Consider the following 24,129-nt stretch of genomic DNA (forward strand, 5'->3'; position numbering starts at 1 on the left):
TTATTTCTGCTTGCGCCATGGGTCGGTTTAATCTCAGGACATTCCCTTGGGATGGAGGATGGCCTGTGAGTTAAGCATGGGGGAATGTTATTGAATATGGGCACTGTAAAGTCTTGGACCAATGTGCATACGTGTACACACTTAGGTGCAAGTATACACACACACCCACACATGCACCAATGTGCACACAAACGTCCATGATCTTGTCATACCCCACTCCTCAATCTGCAACTCTGCCCCTATCCTTATTCCCCCTCTCCTCTCCCCACCACCCTCCACATGGTAGCCCAGCTGCCAGTCCCACACACAGCACCTCTCTGGATTCTCTCCAGGATTCACTCCCCACGTCTGGCTGTGGCTGTGGAGTTCAATGTGCTGCACTTTCGGGCTGCAGCCAATCTTGTTTATGTTTTGGTCTTCACGCATGCGCTGATTGCTCCAAATGGGTAGGCAGCAAAGAAGAAAGGATCTTGCTCTCCGCGTCACATCTGGTGATTCATTAACATGAAGGAAGTGCGATAGATGCTCATTGCCCTCCCGCAGGTCGAGAAGCTCACTGGGTATTGTTTGAGAACCAGAGAGAATGGGCCATTGTTTCTGGAGAGATCTCTCAGGAACTCCGTGTCAAGCCGTCCACAGCAGTAAACTGCTCCCACTGAATGACTAGATCATGCTTCAGTTCCACAACCGTGTAATTTAGAGAGGAGGGGAATTTGGCTGTAAATTTAACTTTGTTCTCTGTACCATTCAGCACATGCCAGTTGTGTCTATGTCAAAAATGGTTAGGATTTATTGAACCATAGAACATTGCAGCACAGAAACAGGTCCTTCAGCCCTTTTAGACTGTGGTGAATTATTATTCTGCCTCGTCCCCCTGACCCAAGGACCTTGCAGCCAAATAATTAATGTTGTCACTGTAATAGTTGATATGCCAAAGGTATAACATAGAAGGTGGAACAGTACAGCACAGGAACAGGCCCTTTGGCCCACATGTCTGTCCAACTTGAACTAAATACAAATATTTGGGTTTGTGGATGTGAGATAGGGTAAGATTAGATTGTTGTGGAGAAGGGCCAAAGGGCCTGTGTTCTGTGCTGTAAATGTGACCTGCTAAGTTTCCCCAACGTTGCCAAACTCTGCTGTAATGTTCTGTATCCCATACCCCTCCATTCCTTTCTTCTTCAATCTCTATCTAGAAGCCTTTTAAATGCTCTTTCTGCATCTTTTTCCACAGCTGGTCCTGGCAGCCCGTTCCACACCCACCGCTCTCTGCATGTAAATATTTTTTTAAAAGGTTGGCCTGCTCATTTCCCGTAAACTTTGCGCCCCCCCCCCCCCACCCCCACAACACTTTAAATACATGATTTCTGGTGTGTGAAGCCTTTGACATAGAATCATGCAACACCATAGCACTGAAACAGGACTTTTAACCCATCTAGTCCATGCCGAACTATTATTCTGGCTCTCCCCATTGATCTGCACCCAGACCATAGCCCCTGGGGGAAAAGATTCTGACTCTACCTTGTCAATAATTTTATAAACTTCTATCAGGTAAGCCCATGAACAACAATATACAGCAAAACCCCTGATATCCGGAATTCAAGCAACCGTCAAAAAAAAAATTGCGGAAAATAAATCAGTAAAAAAAAAAGGGAAGTTTAAAATTGGTGTGCCTCACTGTCAGTTTGCCATTCAATGCCACCTCAAGAAACTGGAAAATTCACTTATCCCGGCATCTACCAGTCCCCATAGGTGCTGGATACCAGGGGTTTTACCGTACTGCTTTAAAAAAGCCAAGAAATTGGCTGGTACCTCAGAAAGCACTTTAAGTGGAATTCACACATAAGGCAGTGATTGTGAAGAAATTTGGTGTTCCAGACCGGAGAGGTCGCACACTTGTCAGCTCCTATTGTCCATCTGCTCGCATGTATGCCACAGCAATGCGCCTGGAAGGAATTTGAATTTCTTGTCACGTGTACGGAGATACAAGGGGAAGGCTTAGTTTTGCATGCTATCCAGGCAAGTCCACTCATACCCAAGTACAACAGCTGCGTTACAAAGGTGCACAGTATTGTGGTACAGAGAGAGAGTACAGTTAAGATGGGTCAAGGGCTATGATGAGATAGGCTTTGTGAGATCAGGAGGTCATCTATTAAGATTCAACATCCCTTTATCTTGGGGATACTCGGGGGGCATTTGAAGCTGCTGCACAGGTTGATGGTGTTGCTTAGATGGTGTATGGTGTGTTGGCCTTCATTATTCATGGGATCAAGCTCAAGACCTAGGTTGGACCTTACCTGGATTATTGTGTTCAGTTCTGGTCGCCTCCCTAAAGGAAGGATGTAGATGCTATGGAGAGGGTGCAGAGGAGATTTACAAGGATGCTGCCTGGATTGGGGAGCATGCCCTATGAGGAGAGGTTGAGTGAACCTTAGAGTGATGGAGGATGAGGGAATGACCTGATGGAGGTGTACAGGATGATGAGGGGCATTGATTGGGTGGATGACCAGAGGCATTTACCCCAGGGTTGAATTAGCTAACAAGAGGGGGCATAGTTTTAAGGTTCTTGGGAGTAAATACAGGAGGATGCAAGTTTTTCTACACAGCAGTGGGTGGGTGGATGGAATGCGCTGCCGGCAACAATGGTGGAGGTAGGTTAAATAGGATTTTTTAAAAGACTATTACATGGATCTGAGAAAAATGGAAAGTTATGCAGTGCGGAAATTGTAGATAGCTGCTAGTGTAGGTTGTTAGGTCAGCACAATACTCTGGGCCTTTGTTCTATGTATATTAATGCAAAAGGTAACGATACACAAAATTTGTCAATGTTTGCTTGCCATAAAGGCAGACAAAGAGGTTCCACAAGCAAAGCAAAAGAGATTCCCTTCGGAGACACTGTGTCCGTGGATTTACCTGCTACGTGCTCGCAGCACCACGCACTCCTGTCCAATGCAGTGGTGCATCCAAGCTCCAAGATCCGATAGGGTCAGGAAGCAATCAGCACCCGAGGCCCTGCTCACCATTGGCACTCCCCCCCCCGCTATGAGAGATCCTTTCAAGATTCTGATCAAAGCGGGCACAAAACTGCCCTTGAATCTGTTTTTTTCCAAACTTGTGCATCTTCTGCTGGATGGGAAGGGGGAGAAGAAAGTGGGCTGTATCCTGTGGGCTGATTTCCCGAGCACCAGAGAGCGTAGAGAATCATTGGAGAGGAGGTTGGTTTGTGAGATGGTTGAAACTGCATAATATTTTTATTAACCAAAAATAGACTTTATTCACAAATTATTTACAAAAGGAAAACCTGTTCAAAGTATCTTCCCACCCTTAGTGTCGTTTCCGAACATATCCATCGCTGTACATTGTTATATTTATTTCGATTTACACCAGTGATTCTCAACCTTTTTCTTTCCACTCACATCCCACTTTTAAGTCATCCCTATGCTATCGTGGCTCTGGGATTAGTAAGGGATTGCTTAAGGTGGGATGTGGCTGGGAAGGGAAGGTTGAGAATTACTGTTGTTACTGAAAAATTTTGCTGGAGTAAAATTGTCATCGGTCCATTTCCTTTAGAAACTCTGCACATAACAAGTCAATGAGATACGATTAAAACAGGGGTTTTCAAACTTTTTCTTTCCACTCACATCCCACCTTAAGCAATCCCTTACTAATCACAGAGCACCGATGGCATAGGGAATACTTAAAGTGGGATGTGAGTGGAAAGAACCACTGATTTACACCATTGCCACCACAACAGTACCTTATCATTACCCCCCCCCCCTTTGTTATTAGAGGGTGCCCCTCAGTGCCCGTTAATGGGAAGGACTCTAGACTGTGATCCTTCCCCAAGGCGCACTCATGTTGGCTGCGCCAAGCCTCGGAGTGTACGCCTTCAGCCTGGAATGTGCCAGTCGGCAGCGTTCCCTCACTGACATCTCCATGTGCTGGTGCATCCTTCAAAGGCAACACAGCATTTTCATTTGTAAAAGCAGCTGAGCAAATTGGAGTGGCCATTCATCAGATGCAGAATTCTCCACTTTTCATTCACTTTCGCTACAAAGGGAATACATCGCACTGGCACTAAAAGTGGGTGTCCAGCAGAGGGGGTGGGCTCGGGGGGGGTGCAGATTGCTCATCCTCATCTTTGGGGTCAGTGGGTGGTCTGGTCATCAGCCCTTCCTGCAGCAGTTTCTAGACCTTGAAGGGAGCATTGTCACAAAGCTTGCCAGCTGGGCTTTTGTTCATTGCCTGCACAACGCTGACGCAACAGAGGAACTGCTCCTCTCTTCATGAGGAGAAGCAAAGAGGGGATTTCTGCTTGGGTTGGAACGACTGGGGGGAGATGAAGGAAGCATTACCAATGCAAAGTCTGATATGAATCTAGATCTATCTCTCCAAGAATTGTACACCATCTGAGCCTGGGACTAAATAATAGTTTCTTCATTATCATTTTGTCTAGAGCAGTGATTCTCAACCTTTGTCTTTCCACTCACATCCCACTTTAAGTCATCCCTGTGCCATTGGTGCTCTGTAAGGGATTGCTTAAGATGGGATGTAGGTGGAAAGAAAAAGTTTGAAAACCACTGTTTTAATCGTCCCTCATTGACTCGTTATGTGCATGGTTTCAGAACTCCAAAGGAAATGGGCCCATGACAATTTAAAAAAAATATTTTATTTAATCAACATATATAGGATCATGATTACAAACAATAATAAATTAACAAACAATAACAATTAACAATAACAAACAATAATAAATTACCATATTACAACGTTAACAAATATAAGCTGAAAATATATTAAAAAAACTAGAAACAAAAAAAATCTTCCTAACCCTCCTCCCCCAACCAACTTCATCTAATCCCATAACTAACATACATAATATCATTACTACATATTGATTGATTCGGATTGCATCAGAAGACACACAAGGATCCCAAAAATGTTGTAAAGTTATTATTCATTCAGGGAAAACCTCACTGGTCAAAAAAGTAAATTATAATTCAAATGTCATACTCCTAGCGTACTGGCTCCAAATTTGTAGAAATAAGGAATATTTGCCCCTCAAATTAGAAGTAATTTTTTCTAAACTTTGAATCTCGGCATGCCATCTACCTAATGTTTTAATGAAACATCAGATTTCCATGTTATAGCAAAACATTGTTAGCTTTAGTAATAGCAAGACAACAAATTTTGATTGAGAATCCGACAAAAGTAATTTTGGAGTAACACTTTCAAAATTTCCTAACAACAATATTTCAGGGTTTAACAGAAAAATCATTCCAGTTATTCGTTGTAAAAACTTACTAGCAGAAACCCAGATAGAATGAACCTTCGAACAAGACCATGAGAAATTTAAAAAAGTTCCAATTTCTTTTCCACATCTGATCAATTTGATCTCCATCTACTCAATTTGTGATACACAATTAGTGTAGGAAAAAAAAATCTATATCTTACATTAATAGTATTAGTCCTAACAAATGACAATTTTTCTCAAGCAAAATATTTCAGTAACAATTGGACCTAGAGCAGTGATTCTCAACCTTCCCTTCCCAATTGCATCCATCCTTGAGCAACCCCTTACTAATCACAGAGCACCGATGGCATAGGGAATACTTAAAGTGGTGTGTGAATGGAAAGAAAAAAAGATGAGCACCACTGTTCTAAACCCCTTCCCCTAAGCAAGGTTGACAAGTGCGATAACCTTGGATGCAGACGGCACCGTGCCAAATTTCCAAATCAACACAAACTCGTAAGGTTATGATGGTCGTCCATAAACGAGCCCCGTATTGTTTGACATTTAATATTTGAATGAATGACAGCATATCTATTTTTTTTCCATGTTTAAACAAGACATAATATCCCTGATTGTGCATGTAGTTCCATTTGATCAAAATTGCATGTCTGGTCTCTAATGAAGAAAAGGATAAAATGCAACATTGAATTGAAGTTGGTAAAACATCATCATCTCGAAGAATTCCAAAAAGAGCTATTAAAGGGTTAGGTTCCAATTTAAATTTAAAAATAACCAATAAGAGTTTGAAAAAGTTCCAAAATGTTTCTAATCTCGGGCAGGTGCAGAACATTTCAGTTAAAGAGGCATCAGGCTGTTTTACATTTGTCACATCGGGGATTTATGTCCAAATAAAAACAAGACAATTTAACTTTAGACATGTGCGCTCTGTGAATCACTTTTAATTGCAACAGGCAATGCCGGGCACAAAGAGATGTCATGTTAAGAATAGCACTCCACATCTTTTTGGAAATTAAAAGGTTCAAATCTTGCTCGCAGGATTCTTGATTTTAATGAACGAGGCTTGTCTTAAATTAGCCACTTTGACATAAATAAGAGATATTAGGGAGGTTGTAGTTCCAAAAATGTATCCAGAGTATTTGCCTTGGGAATTCCAGAGAACACGAGGAATCTGGGATTGAACAAAATCACTAATTTGTAAATATCTAAAAAAAAATGAACTTAAATTTTACAACCAATTGTTCAAAGGATGCAAAATTGTTGGCAATAAAAAGGTCTTTAAAACATTTAATACCCAATCTATGCCGCTCATTACAAGCTGCGTCTTGCAAAGGTTGGAAAACATGATGGAAGAAAAACTGAAATCCAAAAAATCTTCTAAATCGTGCCTATATTCTCAAACTGTGTTTAAAGATCAGGTTGTCAGTTAATGTATATAAAGAAGAAGATAGAGAAGACCCAAAAATTGCCATCAAGTGAATATCCTCAGTAAAATTTAATTCCATGTCTACCCATGTGGGGCGTTCAACTCTATTATCAAATTGCAACAAAAGAATCACGTTGCGTATATTGACTGTCCAAAAGTAATATCGAAAATGTCAAACCACCGTTCCTTTTTAATTTTTGAAGATGGACTTTATTCAAGTGGGGACGTTTGAAGCAGGCCAAGCAGCATCTGTGGAGGGAAATGGAGAATCGATGTTGGAAGGGTGAGGCCCTTCGTGAAGACAGTAGGTGGAGAGGGAAGATATCCAGTGTGAAGAAGATGAGGGATAAGACAGGGGCTGGTAGATGAAGGATGGCGGATGGAAGGAGCTCAGGGAGGGCAGTGGGGTTGGGAGGGGGGTGCAGAGACAGATGACTGGTTGGTGACAGACAAACAGGAAAGGGGGGAAACAAAGGGGGGGGAGTAGATGAAGCCAGTTGTAGAAGGGAAGGAGGGAGGTTGAGCAGGGGCAACAGAGACTGCTGGAGTGGGAATCCAATGAGGTGACCATGGGAATGATTAGGAGGGAGGAGAAGGGTGAATGGAAGCAGAAAGGGGATGGGTAGCAGCTGGATAGAACAGGGATGGGGCGAAGGATGAAGATAAGTGATGGGGGAGTGTGATGGGATTGCAGGATAAAGAAGAAAAAATGGAAATGATGGATTGGAAGGAAATCAGATGGGTCGGGGGATGTAAAGTCAAGTTTATTGTCATCTGATTGCACAAGTACCACCTGACGGAACAGCATTCCCTAGTCCTTGGTACAAAACAACCAGACATAACATACCTACAGACAGGCAATACTCATGCAGGACAAGTATTACATCTGTACAAATAAATAAATGTTTCATGAATGAGCGAGCCTCGGATGGTTAGTGTGAGCTGTTCCTTTAATTGTTCAGCGTTCTCTCTGCCTGTAGGAAGAGACTCTTCCTTATCCTGGAGGTGCTGGCTCTGATACTCTTGTATCGCTTCCCCGACGGGAGCAGCTGAAAGATGCTCTGTGCAGGGTGGAAGGGGTTCTCCTTGATTTTGCGCACCCTCTTCAGACAGCCATCCCGGGTACCTGAAAGTGGAAAATTCACTGCAATACCCTGACATGCTGGAGAAACACAGCTGGCCACCCATCTCCCGTGGGAAGTAAAGGGTGCGGCCTGGGACCTTGGTCAAGGTGTGAGCAAAAATCCGGCAGGTGCGTGAATAAAAAGGTCAGGGTGTGGGGCAGGAAAGGCGTGGAGGGAGGAGCCTAGTGTAACAGGTAAGAGGGAAAAGGTGGTTACAGGTGGGTGGATGAGAGAAAAGCTGCAGGGTGAAAGTGGGAGAAGGCAGCATACTGATAGGAGGGGAAAGGGGTAGGGAGCTGGAGGAAAGGAAACTGAGGAGTGGTATTGGAAATTGGGGAAGTTGATGTTAATGCCATCTGGTTTGAGAGTACCCCGACAGAATACAAGGTGTGTTATTGGAAAATTCACTATATATATATTGTTGAAGACCAGAATCTGGCTGTTGTTGAAGGTTTAAAAGTGGCATCTTTTCTTTGCATCACAGGGGGATGGCACAGTTAGCGTAGCAGTTAGCGAGCCGCTATGACGGCGCCAGCAACCTGGGTTCGAATCCAGTGCTGTCTGTAAGGAGCTTCCACGTTCTCCCCATGCCTGTGTGAGTTTCCTCTGGGTACTACTGTTTCCTCCTGCCCTCTATAACATACAGGAGTCGAAGGTTAATTGGGATGTTTGGGCAGCATGGGTTCGTGTGCTGGAAGGGCCTGTTACTGTTCTGAATGTCTAAATCCCTTTAATAAAAATTAAATATAAATTTAAAAATATAAAAGCGTGTCATTCCAAGCAGGGTGGAGGAGTCGGGGATAAAATGGTGGAGAAACTGAGCAGGGACGCTGTGTTCCCTTCTCCAGAGTACACAGATGGTGAACTGATAGGAGTTCTCTGGCACACCCTCAATGTTGGCAACAATGCATTTATCATCCCATCAATGCAGGCTATAAAGTGAATAGTTTCCCCTTACAGTGAGTGTCTTTGTTCCTAGATGATAATGAACATTCCTTATGTTACTAATGAGCAGGAGGATGGGAGGGAGTTCAGCCCCTATTTTATCTGCCAGCTCCTCGTGCAATAAATCCTTTGCTCTTTGCCCTCCAAATCTTTCAGTGATTAATGCAAGTGTGTGTTTGGATGCCACAGTGATGCCTGCGTTCTCTGCTCGTGTGCCCGCTGGACCTTCCGATTGCAATTCATTTTAATTCCATTTTCCCACTCTGTTCTATCCCTTCTCCATTGCAGGGGGGCAGAAGCCAGACACAAGTTTGAAGAGTAGCCCTGCGGTAAATCACCGTAATGCATAATTATCTGGTCGAGCAGACCGATTGGCCAGATGTATCTGTGGCCCCCTCCCCACAGGCTCCCGCAGAACAACCGGACAGTAGGGATATGCTATGTTCTCAAGTGAATTAAAGCCTTTTGGTTTCTCCACAATCGTCTCCTGAGTGATTGATGGTGCATCAAGCCCATCGTACTCCGCCTGGGAAATCTGCAGCCAAAAGGCAAAAGTCTCCTCCTCTTTCCAATCATTTCCTTTTAAGCCAGAGAACACTACAACACAGAAACAGGCCCTTCAGCCCATCTAGTCTATTATACAGCCCAGTCCCATTGACATACACCCGGCCCACAGCCATCCTATCCAAGTACCTATCCAAATTTTTCTTAAATGTCAAAATCCCACAGCTGGCAGCTCATTCCACACTCCGACCATTCTGCATGAAGAAATTTCCCCTCATGTTCCCTTTAAACATTTCTCCTTTCCCCCTTAACCCATGGGAAGTTCAAAGCTCAGATTTATTGTCAGATCACATACATGATGTCACATATAAAGCTGAGATACTTATTCCTGTGGGCCAGGCGGAATTTCTACTGCAAAAACTGTACTCAAGAGAGGATACATATGTAAAGGAGAGAAATATAAAGAAAGAAATGTAAACAAACTGTGCCATGCAGAAAAATATTAATATTCACCAATAAATAATGAGCAGAATCTGAGTTCTTAACTATGTCTCTGGTTGAGTTTGTCTGATGGTGGAGGGGTCGCAGCTGATGCTGAACTTGGTGGTGCGAACCTTGTGTCATCTATACCCTCTCCTGATGGTAGTAGTGAAAACAGAGCGTGTTTATATACTTTGTGAGTCCATCTGAGGAGATTCGGTATGTCACTGAAAACTCAAAAACTTCTACAGGTAGAAGAGCTTTCTGGCTGGTTGCATCAGTGTCTGGTACGGAGCTGCCAACACTCGGGACAAGAATAAACTCCAGAGGGCTGTTAACTCGGCCTACGACATCGCAGGCGGCAGACTTCACTCCATCAAGAACATCTACATGAGGCAGTGTCTTAAAAAAGCAGCCTCTATCCTCAAAGACCCCCCACCAGCCAGGCCATGCCCTCTTCGCTCTGCCACTATCGGGAAGGAGGTACAGGAGCCTAAAGACGAGCCCTCAGTGGCAGAAGGACTGCTTCTTCCCCGCTGCCATCAGATTCCTGAATAATCAATGATCCAAAGACACTGCCTTACTTTTGTGTACCGTTTATTTTTTTATCTATATTTTTATATATATATGCACATAGTATTTTTTTAAAATATAGTAATGTTGTAAGATGGTTACAATATGAATGTTTGCACACCGACGCTGCCGCAAAACACCAAAGTTCATGACAGTAAATTCTGATTCGGATGTCCTGGGTCGTGTGGATCCTTGATGATTTCTGCTGCTCTCCGATGGCAGTGATCCATGTAGATTTTCTTCATGGCGGGGAGAGTTTTGTGATATACTGGGGCCGTGTCCACGACCTTTTGAAAGACTTTCCGCTCAGAGGTATCATTGCCCCCGTACCAGGCCATGATGCAGCTGGTCAGTGCACTTCCCACCACGCATCTGTCGAGGTTTGCCAAGGTTTCCGATCTCATAGCAAATCTCCACAAACTGGATTTCTCAGTAGTTAAAACTGAGGCCCCTGGACCATTTACCTGTCCATTCATCTATCCCCTGTACTTTGTATCTGTAACACTATACCCTGCACCTTTTGACTTGTCACACAACAGCCTGGACTTTTGTTAGTTGATTGTTATTTGCAGGTAATGCAATAATGATAGAAAACTGTGAGGAAAAATTAGAGGGTTCTGGGTGTGTTCCAGGGAAAAAGTCAACTGCTGTGGAGTAGGCTTGCATCGGTAGGCACCATATTGTGAACTGAAGGGCCTGTACTGTACTCCATTGTTCTGGTGTTCTATGTACTTGAGCATGGGTTGGCTTGCCTGGATAGAATGCTAAACAAAACTCTCCACTGTACCTCAACAGATGTGACAAAATAGGATTCAATTCCACACGTTGGAGATTGAGAAGGAAGGGGGAGAAAGAAAATGCATAGGGCAGTGAAAATTTGGTTAATGAAGACTTTTCCCACAGCTGAATGGAAAATAAAAGACTTGCATTGAGAAAGAGAGGGTGGAGCACTGTGAGGTGGGGGATCGAATTCAATAAAGAAATCATGGGAAGAGACCTCTGTGAATTTATTCACCCAGAGTTGGCAACCCTAGCCCAGGGACATTGTTTTAGTGTTGTCATGGTGCGAAACCTTCTTTAATTTAAATGAGTTTAGAACAAGGCAGTCGTGGCTGACTGTGGAAATGACAGCCAGACGTTGCTGCTCAGGTCACTCCTAGGCTTGTGTCTTCGCTCGGTAGTGGGAGAAGTTCTTACTCTCCTCTTTCTTTGTCAAACTCTGGATGTCGGAAGGTCTTGGCGGGAGAGGGAAGAAGATTGCAGCCAAATGATGAGAGAGGTAGCATCCTCGTGCAGAGGATCGAGAACGTAGTCTCGGGTGACAGAGCAGTGCAGCATCGACAGAAAGCCACTCTGGCAGGCGTGCCACTTTTTAGCACAGGCCCAGGTGTTCCTTCGCTGAAGAATGCCATACCCTTTGATTCAAATGTAAAGCATTAATGGTGTATTTTGAAGATGCTGTGGAGTGGCAGCAGAGGAGAGATTGACCAGGGAGAATGTGTCTTATGAAGCAAAGTTGCCAGACCTAGGGCTTTTTCTCTGGAGCGGTAAGGAATGAAGGTGAGATAAGCTGATGAGGTTTATAAATTGGCTGGCAGCCAGCGCCTTTCTTCTGGGGCGACAGTAGCAAATTCTAGGGAACATTTGTTTAAAGTGAGTGGAGGAAAGTTTAGGGGTGGGTTTTTTTTACGCAGAGAGTGGGGGTTCCTGGGGTGTGCAATGCAAGGGATGCTGATGGAGGCTGGTACAACAGGGACATTTAAGAGGCTTTTAGACAGGCCTGTGGATGTAAGAAAAATAGAGGGTTACGAGTGTGAGGGAAGGATTAGATTGTTGTGGAGTGGGTTTACACAGGTCAGCATCACATTGTGGGCTGAAGGGCCTGTACTGTGCTGTAATATTCTCCTTGTTGAACACAAAAAAAGCTTCAGGAGCTGGAATCTTGAGCAAGCAGAGAGAGGTTGGAGAGACAGAGGGTCAGACAGCGTTCACCGGTAGAAATGGTCAGTCAAGGTTTCGGGTCAAGCCTCACTGAAGGGTTGCAACCGGAAGCATCGACAGACCATTTCTCTATGTGGATTCTGCCTGATCTGTCCCTCCATTGCATCCAACAATTTTGATTCATTCAAGCGACATCGCTGGCCAAGCCTTTCCCTGCTCGTGCTCGCATTGCTGAGCGTGGGAGTTCTCTCTGTGTGCAAGTTGGAAGCACATTCCCACCTCTGTGATCTGCTTCATAAATCGTGTGCATGTGTGTGAAGTCCGGAGCTTGTTCAATATGCGCATGGATTTTCTTCATGCTGTTAATTTGATTGCAGAAAATGCGGTCCTTTACCAGAACTACAAGGAGAAGGCACTAACCCTGAACAATGGGGACTCAGATGAAGACTCAGATCACAATGCCCCGCTGGAGGAGCAGAGGTCGGAGGAGAAGATTGTAATGTCTTTCAAGCCAATTCGCTCTTTTTGGAGCCAACTTTCTGTGGTAGGAGAATTAAAGTCACTCTGCAATGTTGGTTAACGTGGTGCTTTCGTATTGTTTGAGCTTGTTGTAGCGAGATACAGGGCATTCGGCCCACTGACTCTGTGCTAGTATCACCAGCCCACTTGTATTAATCCTACATTAATTATTTTTTTCTCCACATTCCCGCTTTCCTCCCCCACCAAGATTCGGCCCCTTACCTATACACTTGGGGCCATTTACAAAGGTCAATCAACCTTCCAACCTGCTCCTCCTTGTGATGTGGGAGGAAACCGGAGAAACCCAAGGGAATTCCCATGATCGCAGGGAGAAGGAGCAAACTCCCCGCCATCAAGGGCGCCCGGGGCCGGGACCAAACCGGGGTCTGAAGGTGGAGAGGTGGCCATTCTACCAGCTGCAATGCTGTGTCCTGGCAGTGGATTGTCGCAGCCAATAGAGCTGCGCCCTCACAACTCCAATGGACCAGGAACGAAGCTGACCTTGGGTGCTGTCTGTGTGGAGTTTGCAAGCGAGTGTCCTCCTTTTTCGATCTGGGAAAGAACTGCATTTTCTACATTCAAGTATACAGCATTAAGAAAACAAAAGTGTGTCTATTTTTACATTTCATTTCAACAGCACAGTGTGGTCTGACCCTTGAGGTCCATGCCACCCAATTAATCCACCAGCCCCGGAATTCTTCTGGAGGGTGGGAGAAAGTACAAACTCCTGACAGACAGTGCTGGATTTGAACCCGGGTCGCTGGCACTGGAAGAGTGTTGCAGTGATTATGTGCTAATCATGCTGCTCAATCCTATTGGTTCCATCTTGCATCCCAAGCCTTAGCAGATTGGCTGGGTAACCGAATGGCGCAGGGGAATTGACGAGATTTAACGAGGATTTGAGAGAGAATAAGTTACAGTGGGCTGCTGGGAATTCTAAGAGCTAGTATAGACCCAGTGGGATGAATGCACTCCTTCTGTGGCATTGAGAAAGAAGATGAAATGATTGTTGAAGTATCAGACCAGAAGTCAATACGGAGTATCACAAAAACGGCTCAGAAGGTTACTGGTGACTCCCTCTCTTCTATTCAAGAGATTCATGGGAACATTTGCTTAAATCGGCCTCAAATAATTATTGAGGACCCTTTCCATCTCACACACAGTACAGGTACACAATCCTTTATCCGGAATCCTTTGGGGGGTGGGGGGGGACAGTGTGTTCTGAATTTCGGATTTTTATGGATTTCAGAACAAAAGCCTGCTGCCCCACATTTAAGCCCACCCGAATTGTCCACCCCCCTCCCAGTCACGCTGGCATCTCTCGCCGTCTCTCCCCCCCACCCGCCCGAGTCGCGCTGCCGTCTCTCCCCTTGCCCGCCCGAGTCGCGCTGCCATCTCTCCCCTTGCCCGCCCGAGTCGCGCTGCCGTCTCTCCCCCGCCCGCCCGAGTAGCGCTGCCATCTCTCCCCCCCGTCTGCAGAGTCGCACTGCCGTCTCTTCCCCCCCCACCGTCTGCCCAAGTCGCGCTGCCGTCTCTCCCCCCGTCTGCCCGAGTCGCACTGCCGTCTCTCCCCCCGTCTGCCCGAGTCGCACTGCCGTCTCTCCCCCCCCGTCTGCCCGAGTCACGCTGCCGTCTCTCCCCTGTCTGCCCGAGTCATACTACCGTCTCTCCCCCTGCCCTCCCAAGTCGCGCTGCTGTCTCTCTCTCCTCCCCCCTGCCCATCCAAGTCATACTGTCTCCTCTCTCTCCCCCCTCGGCCATCTAAGTCGTGCTACTGTCTCCCCCCTTGCCTGCCCAAGTCGCGTTGCTGCCTCTCCCTCCCCCCACCCCCCCCATCCAACTTAGTCGCGCTGTTGTAGCTCTCTCTCCTTTCACTGTACCAGCACCAGGAAAAAAATGCCAGTTTTTGAAACTTTCTGGATTTTAGATGTCCTGATAAAGGATTGTGTACCTGTATCTTTTGCCCACTACTATCAAGAAGAAGGCATTTCTCAGATTGCCTGCCTGAGAAATAACTTCTTCCCGCAAGCTGAGATTGGTGAATGGTATCCTGTAATCTTGGTTCTCTTATAAATGAAATGAGTAAATTATTCCAAAATATTTATATACTGTATATTTTAAATTATATCGTTTTATGTGATTATTCTGTGATGTGTATGTGTGTGTGCACCGTGGGACAAGAAATGCGGTTTTGTTTGGTTGTACAGCGAGCTGACAATGAACTGGAACTTGTGTGCACGCAGCCATGATTTGCTAATCTGGTGTGATCCTGATTGGAAACTACTTGAATTCTTCACGAACCAGAGCTCAGTTTAAACCCAGATCCAACGACTCCACATCCTGCTCATCCATCTTCATTCACTGACTTTCATTTGGCCCCAGTGGGGTAACATTTCAATGAATATTTCACTTTGAAAGGGGACCTTTATTTCCAACCTTCAGGCTCTACCATGAGTAGTTGACTCCTCTGCCGGAGGAAGTCAGCGGGTCGAGTAGTGGGAGAAAAAGAAGGGTCGATGTTTTGAGCCAAAACCCTCTATTGAGACGGGATGTGGAGAAGGGAAAGTAGTGCAAAGAGTACAGGGTGGGAGCAGAGAATGGGGACTGGTGGACCAGGTATAGGTGAAACATGAAGGATGGGGCAGTAGATCTTCAAATGCCCTTTATCTCCACTCCTACCCACCCCTCACCCCAGGGTTTTTCGTATTTAAATTTAAAATACAGCACGGTAACAAGCCCTTCAACCCGTGAGCCTGTGTTGCCCAATTAACCTCCAATCCCATATGTTTTGGAGCGTAGGAGGAAACCCACACCGACACAGGGAGAACGTACATATTCCTTACAGACAGACCCAGATTTGAACCCAGTTCCCTTGGGGCTGTAACAGCGCTGCCCAGAATAGATGATTCTAGAACTAGAGGGCATAGGGTTGAGGTAAGATGGGGGTGGGGGGGGGGGGGGCTAGGGAACAGCGTTTTCCACTTGGAGGGCGTTCTGTATCTGGAACGAGCTGCTAGAAGAAGCAGTGGGCATGGATGAGAGGAACTTGGAGGGATAAAGACCAAATGCAGGCAAATGAGGCCAGCCCAGAATGCCAACTAGGCCAGCATGAACATGTCAGACTGAAGGGCCTGTTCTGCGCTGTATGACTTTCTGACTGCATCACCTCTTAGCCCTCCTCGGGGTGTTTGATGGGTCAAAGGCAATACTTTGGCTGTGATTGACTCAGAGTTTGGAGTTGTGATTTGTCTTGCGCTGACCGGATGTTTTTATTTTGCCTGACTGGTTGGTGTAGGAGCTCTGCCCTAGGGAACAAAGGGAACAAAAGGCAAGAATTTGCACTATTGTCTGTAAATATTGGCAAGTTTAGAGGTCTGCTGCTCAATTAAACCAATGACACCGTTGCATTTATGTAGTGCCTCTCGCAGCTACAGTACACTGTAACCAATGAAGAACATTTTTGAACATGATGTGATATAAGGAATGCAGGCAGTCAATTAGAACACAGGAAGAACCCATAAACTCCCAACACCTCTTCTTCCTTAGGAGTTTTCAGAGGTTTGGTACGGCATCAGAATCCCTGGCTAATTTCCACAGACATGTGGTAGATAGTGTGCTAACTGGCTGCATCTTGCTCTGGTACGGGAACACCAATACTCCCAAGTGTAAACCCCTGCAAAAGGTAGTGGGCACAGACCAGGACATCACAGGCAAAACCCTCCCCACCATCAAGTACATCTACAGGGAGCGCTGCTGTCAGGGAGCAGCAACCATCATCACGCTCTGTTCTCACTGCTCCATGGGGAAAGAGGTATCGGTGCCACAAGACTCGCACCACCAGGTTCAGGAACAGCTACTCCCCCTCCACCATCAGAGTCCTCAACAACTGTGCCTCTCTTAAAATTCAATTCCATTCCATTCAAAGTACTTAAATTCTGGAATTCTTTCCCGAAACATCTCTCCTTTAACACAGTCCTTTAGAGACTGGAACAGCACACAGAGGGTTGGAGGAACCAACGGGTCAGGCAGCATCCATCGAAGGCTGTGACTCCCCCCCCTTCCCCCAACAACATTTATTGTTCAGTTTGTTAGCATTTATTGCCCATCTCCAAGGGATCCCTCCACCTGAGGATACTGTCAACCACACTGATGACTTGTACACAGGCCAGAGTAATGTCGGCACATCTCCTCCCTGGAGGAGAAGCCGCAGAGGAGATTTACCAGGATTGACAATGTGCCTCGGACAGAGTCGATGGTGGGAGAGTCTTGGACAAGAGTGACCAACTTCAGGATTGAAGGGCATCCACTTTTAGATGCAGAGGAACTTCTTCAGCCAGAGGGTGGTATATCTGTGGAATTTGTTGCCACAGGCAGTTGCGGAGGCCAAGTCATTGAGTGTATTTAAGGCAGAGATTGATAGGTTCTTGATTAGCCAGGGCATCAGAGGTTCTGGGGAGAAGGACTGAGTGAGGAAAATGGATCAGCTCATGATTAAATGATGGGGCACACTCAAAGGGCTGAATGGCCTAATTCTGCTCCTATGTCTTATGAAGAAAGGTTGAGCTACTTTTAAAAAAAATCTTTGGAGCAACGGATGAGTGGTGACATTAGAGGTGTACAAGGTTGAGATGCATAGATAGGGTGGACAGCCATCACCTATTTCCCAGAGCGGCAATGGTCAATACCAGAGGACATCTGTACAAGGTGAGTGGAGGAAAGTTTAGAGATGTCAGCGGTCATTTTTTTTCCCTCTCTCCGCTGAGAGTGGTCGGTACCTGGACGGAATGCATTGCCGGGCGCGGTGGTGGAAGCTGGTTGAATAGGGATATTCAAAAGACTTTTAGTCAGGATGTCAGGAAAATACAAGGGAAAGCTTAAATTGTGGTGCACTAGGTTCACATCGGTCGGTACAGCGTCGTGGGCTGCAGCGCCTGTGCGGTAATGTTCCATAAGTAAACCAGATAGGGGAAATGCCAGAGGTAAGAGAGTGGTAGGTGGCTAGAAGCATTGCTGGGGGTGTTGGTGGAGGCTGGTACAATAGAGTCATTCAAAAGCCTCTTAAACAGGCACATGGATTAAAAACAAAAGTTTGAAGGTTATGGGCTGTGAGGTCGGGATGGGTTAGAATGAAGCATGTGTCTGCACCACATTGGAGGGGTGGGGGGGGTCAAAAGGCCCATACTGTGCTGCAGTGTTCTCGAAGTAAACCAGTCCTGCCCTCGTTACTGAGTTCTGTTCTGACCGACCGGTCGGATCTCGAAATGGACACAAGTCGGACGCGTGTGAGCAGGGCATGTAGGAGTCGTCTACCCAGACATCGTTCTTCGGGGTTTCGTTCCATAAGGGTTTCATCCGCTGACTGAATGGCAACTGAGAGGGAGAGAGAGGCTGTGTTGTGCACCATGCGAGGATCTGGTCTGACATGTTGGTCGGACCAAGTGTCATTTTTATCTTTTAAAAAATGCAGACAGTATTTTTGTTCCCGGTCGTATGTACGGATGGTCATAAGTCGGAGAGAGGCTGTCCTTGAATTAAAATTTCCCCCAGCTGCCCATTTGAACTGGGGTCTCTAGATTAGATCCCATTGAAGGTGGCTGCGGCAGAGACAAAGTGCTTCTGCCTGTCCCTTTGCTCTCCGCCTGGATGGAGTTGGCTGCCATATGTTCCCTCTGAGAAGGAGATCAATCAGGGGCTGAACTGATGCAGCAGAACATTTGCTCTGAATTTGCAGATGGAGGGATGGACTCGTCCAGGGCACCCTTGAAATGCAGATGGAGAATCCTTGGTCAGTGTGTAGGGAAGGGTCAGGCTTTTGTGAAATTGGGACCCCCCCCCCCCCCCCCCAGCTGATCTGAAGGGGCTCTCTGGCTGCCCCTGTTGTACTTGTTCCCTCTGTCCCTGTGAATGGGGTGGGTGGAGGGGGGGGGGAGCCGTGCTGTGGAGAGGGTGTGCGGGCAGGGCTCCGTGCACTCGTGTGAGCTGGAACTTGGGGGGGGGGGGGGGGGGGGGGGGGGGACACGTCCAGCGCCAAGACCAGATCTCCAGCCCATCTATCTCCCGGGCGCCGCTCGTCCCGGCCGTCGGCTGAACCAGCGTTCGAAATGAGGGCAGCAAAGAAGGTGAGGGCTGGGAACATTCGCTCATTTCTTTCCTTCTCTGGCTGGGTGTGCACGAGTGGGATTGGGGGGTGGCAGAAGGGTTAGGGACCCCCTCCCCAATCGAGTCCACCGGGAAATCGCCTCGTTTGGTTCCCGTTACGCTGGGGAGTGCGGGGCTGTTCATGGAAGCGCTGCCCAGAGATGATGTCTCGCCTTCAGGCAGGTTTCACTCCCTGTTTCCATCCTCCTGCCACGGAGAACCGGTGCTCCAGCGAATGCTCTTTCTTTTTAAACTCGAGCCCTCTTCATCTGCGCACAAAAGCTCCCGAGGCAGCAAAGCGAAATGGGTTTGCAGGGGACTGTCGGGACCACGGATTTAGGGCAGGGAGAGGACGGAATCTCATCTCACCAAGATTCCTGAGCCCTTTCACAGCCTTTCCCCAAGGGCTGGGCAAACTCAGAGAGGATAGATTGGGGGGGGGGGGGGGCGTTTTAATAGGATGGATGTTGGTGCGGGGCAATGCAAGAAATCAGCCACGATTTATTGCAGAGTGGGCTAGGAGAGAGGGGATGATTGGACTCCTGCTGCTTCTATTTTCACGTGTGTGGCCGCAGCTTTTCGAGTCTGACTGTGCGTCGAGTCAAAACTGAATTTTCAAAAAGCATGGAGGTGAAATTTGCTGCGAAAAAGGTGGGTTCCCCCCCCCCCGTCACCTCCCCCGTCACCCCCCCCACCCCCCGTCACCCCCCCACCCCCCGTCACCCCCCACCCCCCGTCACCCCCCCACCCCCCGTCACCCCCCCACCCCCCGTCACCCCCCCACCCCCCGTCACCCCCCCACCCCCCGTCACCCCCCCCAACCCCCCTCACCCCCCCGTCACCTCCCCTCATCCCCCGTCATCTCCCCTCATCCCCCGTCACCTCCCCCGTCACCCCCCCACCCCCCGTCACCCCCCCCGTCACCTCCCCTCATCCCCGTCACCTCCCCCGTCACCCCCCTCACCTCCCCTCATCCCCGTCACCTCCCCTCATCCCCGTCACCTCCCCTCATCCCCGTCACCTCCCCTCATCCCCCGTCACCTCCCCTCATCCCCCGTCACCTCCCCGTCACCCCCCCACCCCCCCTCACCCCCCCGTCACCTCCCCTCATCCCCCGTCACCTCCCCTCATCCCCCGTCATCTCCCCTCATCCCCCGTCACCTCCCCCGTCACCCCCCCACCCCCCGTCACCCCCCCACCCCCCGTCACCCCCCCACCCCCCCGTCACCCCCCCACCCCCCGTCACCCCCCCACCCCCCGTCACCCCCCCCACCCCCCGTCACCCCCCCACCCCCCGTCACCCCCCCACCCCCCGTCACCCCCCCGTCACCTCCCCTCATCCCCGTCACCTCCCCCATCACCCCCGTCACCTCCCCTCATCCCCGTCACCTCCCCTCATCCCCCGTCACCTCCCCTCATCCCCGTCACCTCCCCTCATCCCCCATCACCCCCCCACCCCCCGTCACCCCCCACCCCCGTCACCCCCCACCCCCCGTCACCCCCCCACCCCCCGTCACCCCCCCACCCCCCCGTCACCTCCCCTCATCCCCCGTCACCTCCCCGTCACCCCCCCACCCCCCCACCCCCCGTCACCCCACCGTCACCTCCCCTCATCCCCGTCACCCCCCCACCCCCGTCACCTCCCCTCATCCCCCGTCACCTCCCCTCATCCCCCGCCACCTCCCTCGTCACCCCCCAACCCCCCTCACCCCCGTCACCTCCCCCCCCACCCCCGTCACCCCCCCACCCCCCGTCACCCCCCCACCCCCCGTCACCCCCCCACCCCCCGTCACCGCCCCCACCCCCCGTCACCCCCCCACCCCCGTCACCCCCCCACCCCCGTCACCCCCCGTCATCCCCCCACCCCCGTCACCCCCCCACCCCCCACCCCCGTCACCCCCCCACCCCCCGTCACCCCCCCCACCCCGCGTCACCCCCCCACCCCCCGTCACCCCCCCACCCCCCATCACCTCCAGCATTTACTGTGTGTGTTTTTACTACAATCACCGTGTCTGCAGACGTTCGTGTTTCACAACAAAGTGGTCACTCCCTTGTAACCATATAACTATTTACAGAGCAGAAACAGGCCATGTCGGCCTTTCGAGTCCGCACTGATTCACTTGAACAAATCCACGAGCTCAATCCTCCCACTCTCCGCCAATATCCCTCCAACCCCCTCACTTCCACGTACACATCCTTTCTTCTTCTTTGGCTTGGCTTGTCTGACTCACTTTGTCAGCAAAGTTAGTTGGCGTACTAAGGATTTGTCCTATCCTCTGTTGACCCCATGATATGATGCCTGTTGACTGAACCCACCCCTTTTAGAGAGGGGGGGTGATGCACTCTACTGGAGGAACTCAGCAGGAGTGGAGGGGTGAGAGGAAGGGACCATGGAAGAAGCACAGGGTTACTGCAGCCATGAGGTTATTGATTAGACCAGCCTGTGCTTCTCCCCCTGCCCTTTCCTCCCTCCCCTCTTATTCAGACCAGTTTTTGCTTATATGGGTTGTACTTCTCTTATCCGGCAACTCCCGTGGTCTGGCATGTGTGAATCTGCTGCCATTTGTACAAACTCCTTCCAGACAGCATTGGGCTTGAACCCCAGTCCCGATCGCTGGTGCTGTAAAGGTTGAATCCACCACAATCCGGACTGGGGTTTGAGTTCCACGCTATGAAGGAGTTTGTACTAACGTCCCAATCGCTGGCGCGGTAAAGGTGTTGCGCTAACTGCTACACTAACCGTGCCGCCCCGCAGTATTATTTCCTGTTTTAAGCTTTGTTATGTTTACATAGGGGACTCCCTTAGGGGTCAATTTCCGTTTTCCAGCATTTTCTGGGGTCTGGCAATGGTCAGGTCCCAATGCAGCTGGAATAAAGTGGTTCAACCTCTATCTGATGAAAGGGCCAGGAAAACGTTAGTTCCCCTTTTACTTCCACTGGATGCTGCGTGACCTGCTGAGTTTCTCCAGCCTGTTTGCGTGTTGCGGGGCAATGTTACGGATGTGAAAGGGGCAAGGAGACAATGACGATGGAAAATGGAGGAGAGAATTTGAAACTGTTTGGCTTGGGTATGGATGGGATCTGCAGTTTCCAAAAAATGAAGCCAGCATCTCTCGCCCTCCCCGTTGCCAATGAATGCGCAGGAAACATTTTGGAGTGTGCAGACTGACTGCCGCTGTGCTGTTTATGGTTGCAGTGTATCACCAACATTCCAGGAATTCTTCCCAAGCAGGCCTTGGATTATCTGTGGCAGATGTAACTCCAGGGCCCTGTCAAATCTCCTCCGCGCGTGTCGTTATTGTGGGAAGACCCGAAGTGTTCCCGAACTTTCCCTGGCTCCTGACCCTCCCTCAGCTCTGAGATCTAGTTCCCATCGTTCTCTCCTGCGCAGGAGGAGTGGGACGCTCTCCCACTTCACCCACCTTTAACCTCCAGCTGGAGAGAGCCACAGGAGACTTGCAGGTGCGTCCGCTTAGTGCGGAGATGCGGAGGAATTTCTTCAGCCAGAGGGCGGTAAATCTGTAGAATTTGCTGCCACACCTGGCTGTGCAGGTCAAATTATTGGGAGCATTTAAGGCAGAGATTGATAGGTTCTCGATTAGCATCATTATGGGGAGAAGGCCGGACAGTGGGGCTGAGTGGGGAAATGGATCAGCTCATGATTAAATGGCGAGGCAGACTTGATGGGCTGAATGGCCTACTTCTGCTCCAATCTCTTATGGTCTTGTGAAATGTGGAGCAACAAACAATCCACTGGAGGAACTCAGCCGGAGAGCAACAACAGTCAACATTTCGGGCTGAAACCCCTCGGCAAGACTAATCAAATCGTAATGATGGGTTCTGGCCCGAAATGTTGACCATTCTTTTTCTCCCACTGGTGCTGTTCGACCCGCCAAGTTCCTCCATCAGTTTGTCGGTTGGACCACCAGCTCTCGCTCATAATGGGATAGGATCCGAACCCTCCAGAGTGACGGGTCGCAGTTCGATCCTCAGCCAACTCTGTGGAGTTTGCAGGTTTGCCCTGTCACCGTGCAAGTTTCACCCCCGCAGGTGCCCCATTTCTGTACACATCCCAAAAACATACGGATGTAGGATGATTGGCCAGTTCCTGCTGCCTCTGGTGTACAAGTGAGTGGCAGGAATCTGGGGACAGTATAGAGAATAAAATGGGATTGCTGTAGATCACATCGCAGAAGTAGGCCCATTGGCCCCATCAAGTCTGCTCCACTATTATAATCATGAGCCCCACTCCCCGCCTTTCTCCCTGTAATCCTTGACGCCCTGATTAATCAATTACCTAACAGTCCCTGCAACAAATGCATCCAATGACCTCACTTCCACAGCTGCCTGAGGCAACAAATTCCATAGACTCGCGACCCTCTGGCTAAAGATGGCACAGTCTTAATGGCTGTAAAGAACTGTTTCCATGCTATGAGGTACGCTGATTCCTTCATTTCCTTGAAGAAGCTCCTTCATCTCAATTGGATTTAGATTGGAACCAATCCTGGGACATCCGCTTCAGGCCTGCTGCGACTCCGGCATTCTCCATTCCCGATTCTGCTCCCCAAGACTTGACTATCGTGCACAGGTCTGGTCGCCCAGTGAACAAGAAAGATATCATTAAGATGGAAAAGGAGCTGAAAAGATTCTAGAGAGTTGGAGAATTCAGCGTTGAGGATGGGAGTCTTCTCCCTGGAGGTAGGAAGTGGAGCGGTGACCTTGGAAAAATCACAAGGGGCATAGATCCAGTGAATACTCACAGATTTTCTCCCAGGGTAGGGGAGTCTAAACTGGAGGGCATCGGAGTAAGGTAATTCAGATTTCAGGTTTATTGACATGACATCACATACAAGCCTGAGATTCATTTTCCTGCAGGCCAGGTGGAATGACCACTTATTGGTAGCGCAAAAAAAAGATTGAAAAGGGAATTGATGGACACCTTTTTCACACAGAGGATGGTGTGTGAAATGAGGTGCCAGAGGAAGTGGTCAGGGTGGAGACAATTACAATATTTATAAGACATTTGGATGGGTACATAGATAAGAAGGGATCAAAGGGATATGAGCCAAACACAGGCAAACAGGCCTAGCTCAGGTAAACAACTTGGTTGGGGAGAAGACCATGTTACTGATCTCCGAACCCTTATAATGAAGCTCAGTCCATACTCAAGGAATGACAAACAATGAGGTGCAGAAGGGATTCAGCAGGTCAGGCAGCCCCCACGGGGC

The 24,129-nt window shown here is 48.6% G+C and overlaps 1 protein-coding gene across 4 annotated transcripts in view; it reads left to right on the top strand.

Moving 5' to 3' along the window:
• LOC138742721 (rho guanine nucleotide exchange factor 26-like) overlaps positions 1 to 24,129 on the top strand; it is a 118,373-nt gene that overhangs the window by 16,833 nt on the left and 77,411 nt on the right. For all 4 annotated transcript variants that reach the window (XM_069897501.1, XM_069897503.1, XM_069897502.1 and 1 more), the window contains exon 4: positions 12,622 to 12,788. In XM_069897501.1, the coding sequence (XP_069753602.1) occupies positions 12,622 to 12,788 (167 nt within the window). The remainder of the gene's footprint in view (positions 1 to 12,621; positions 12,789 to 24,129) is intronic.

This window comes from Narcine bancroftii, chromosome 9, assembly GCF_036971445.1.
Source record: "Narcine bancroftii isolate sNarBan1 chromosome 9, sNarBan1.hap1, whole genome shotgun sequence".
NCBI lineage: Eukaryota > Metazoa > Chordata > Chondrichthyes > Torpediniformes > Narcinidae > Narcine > Narcine bancroftii.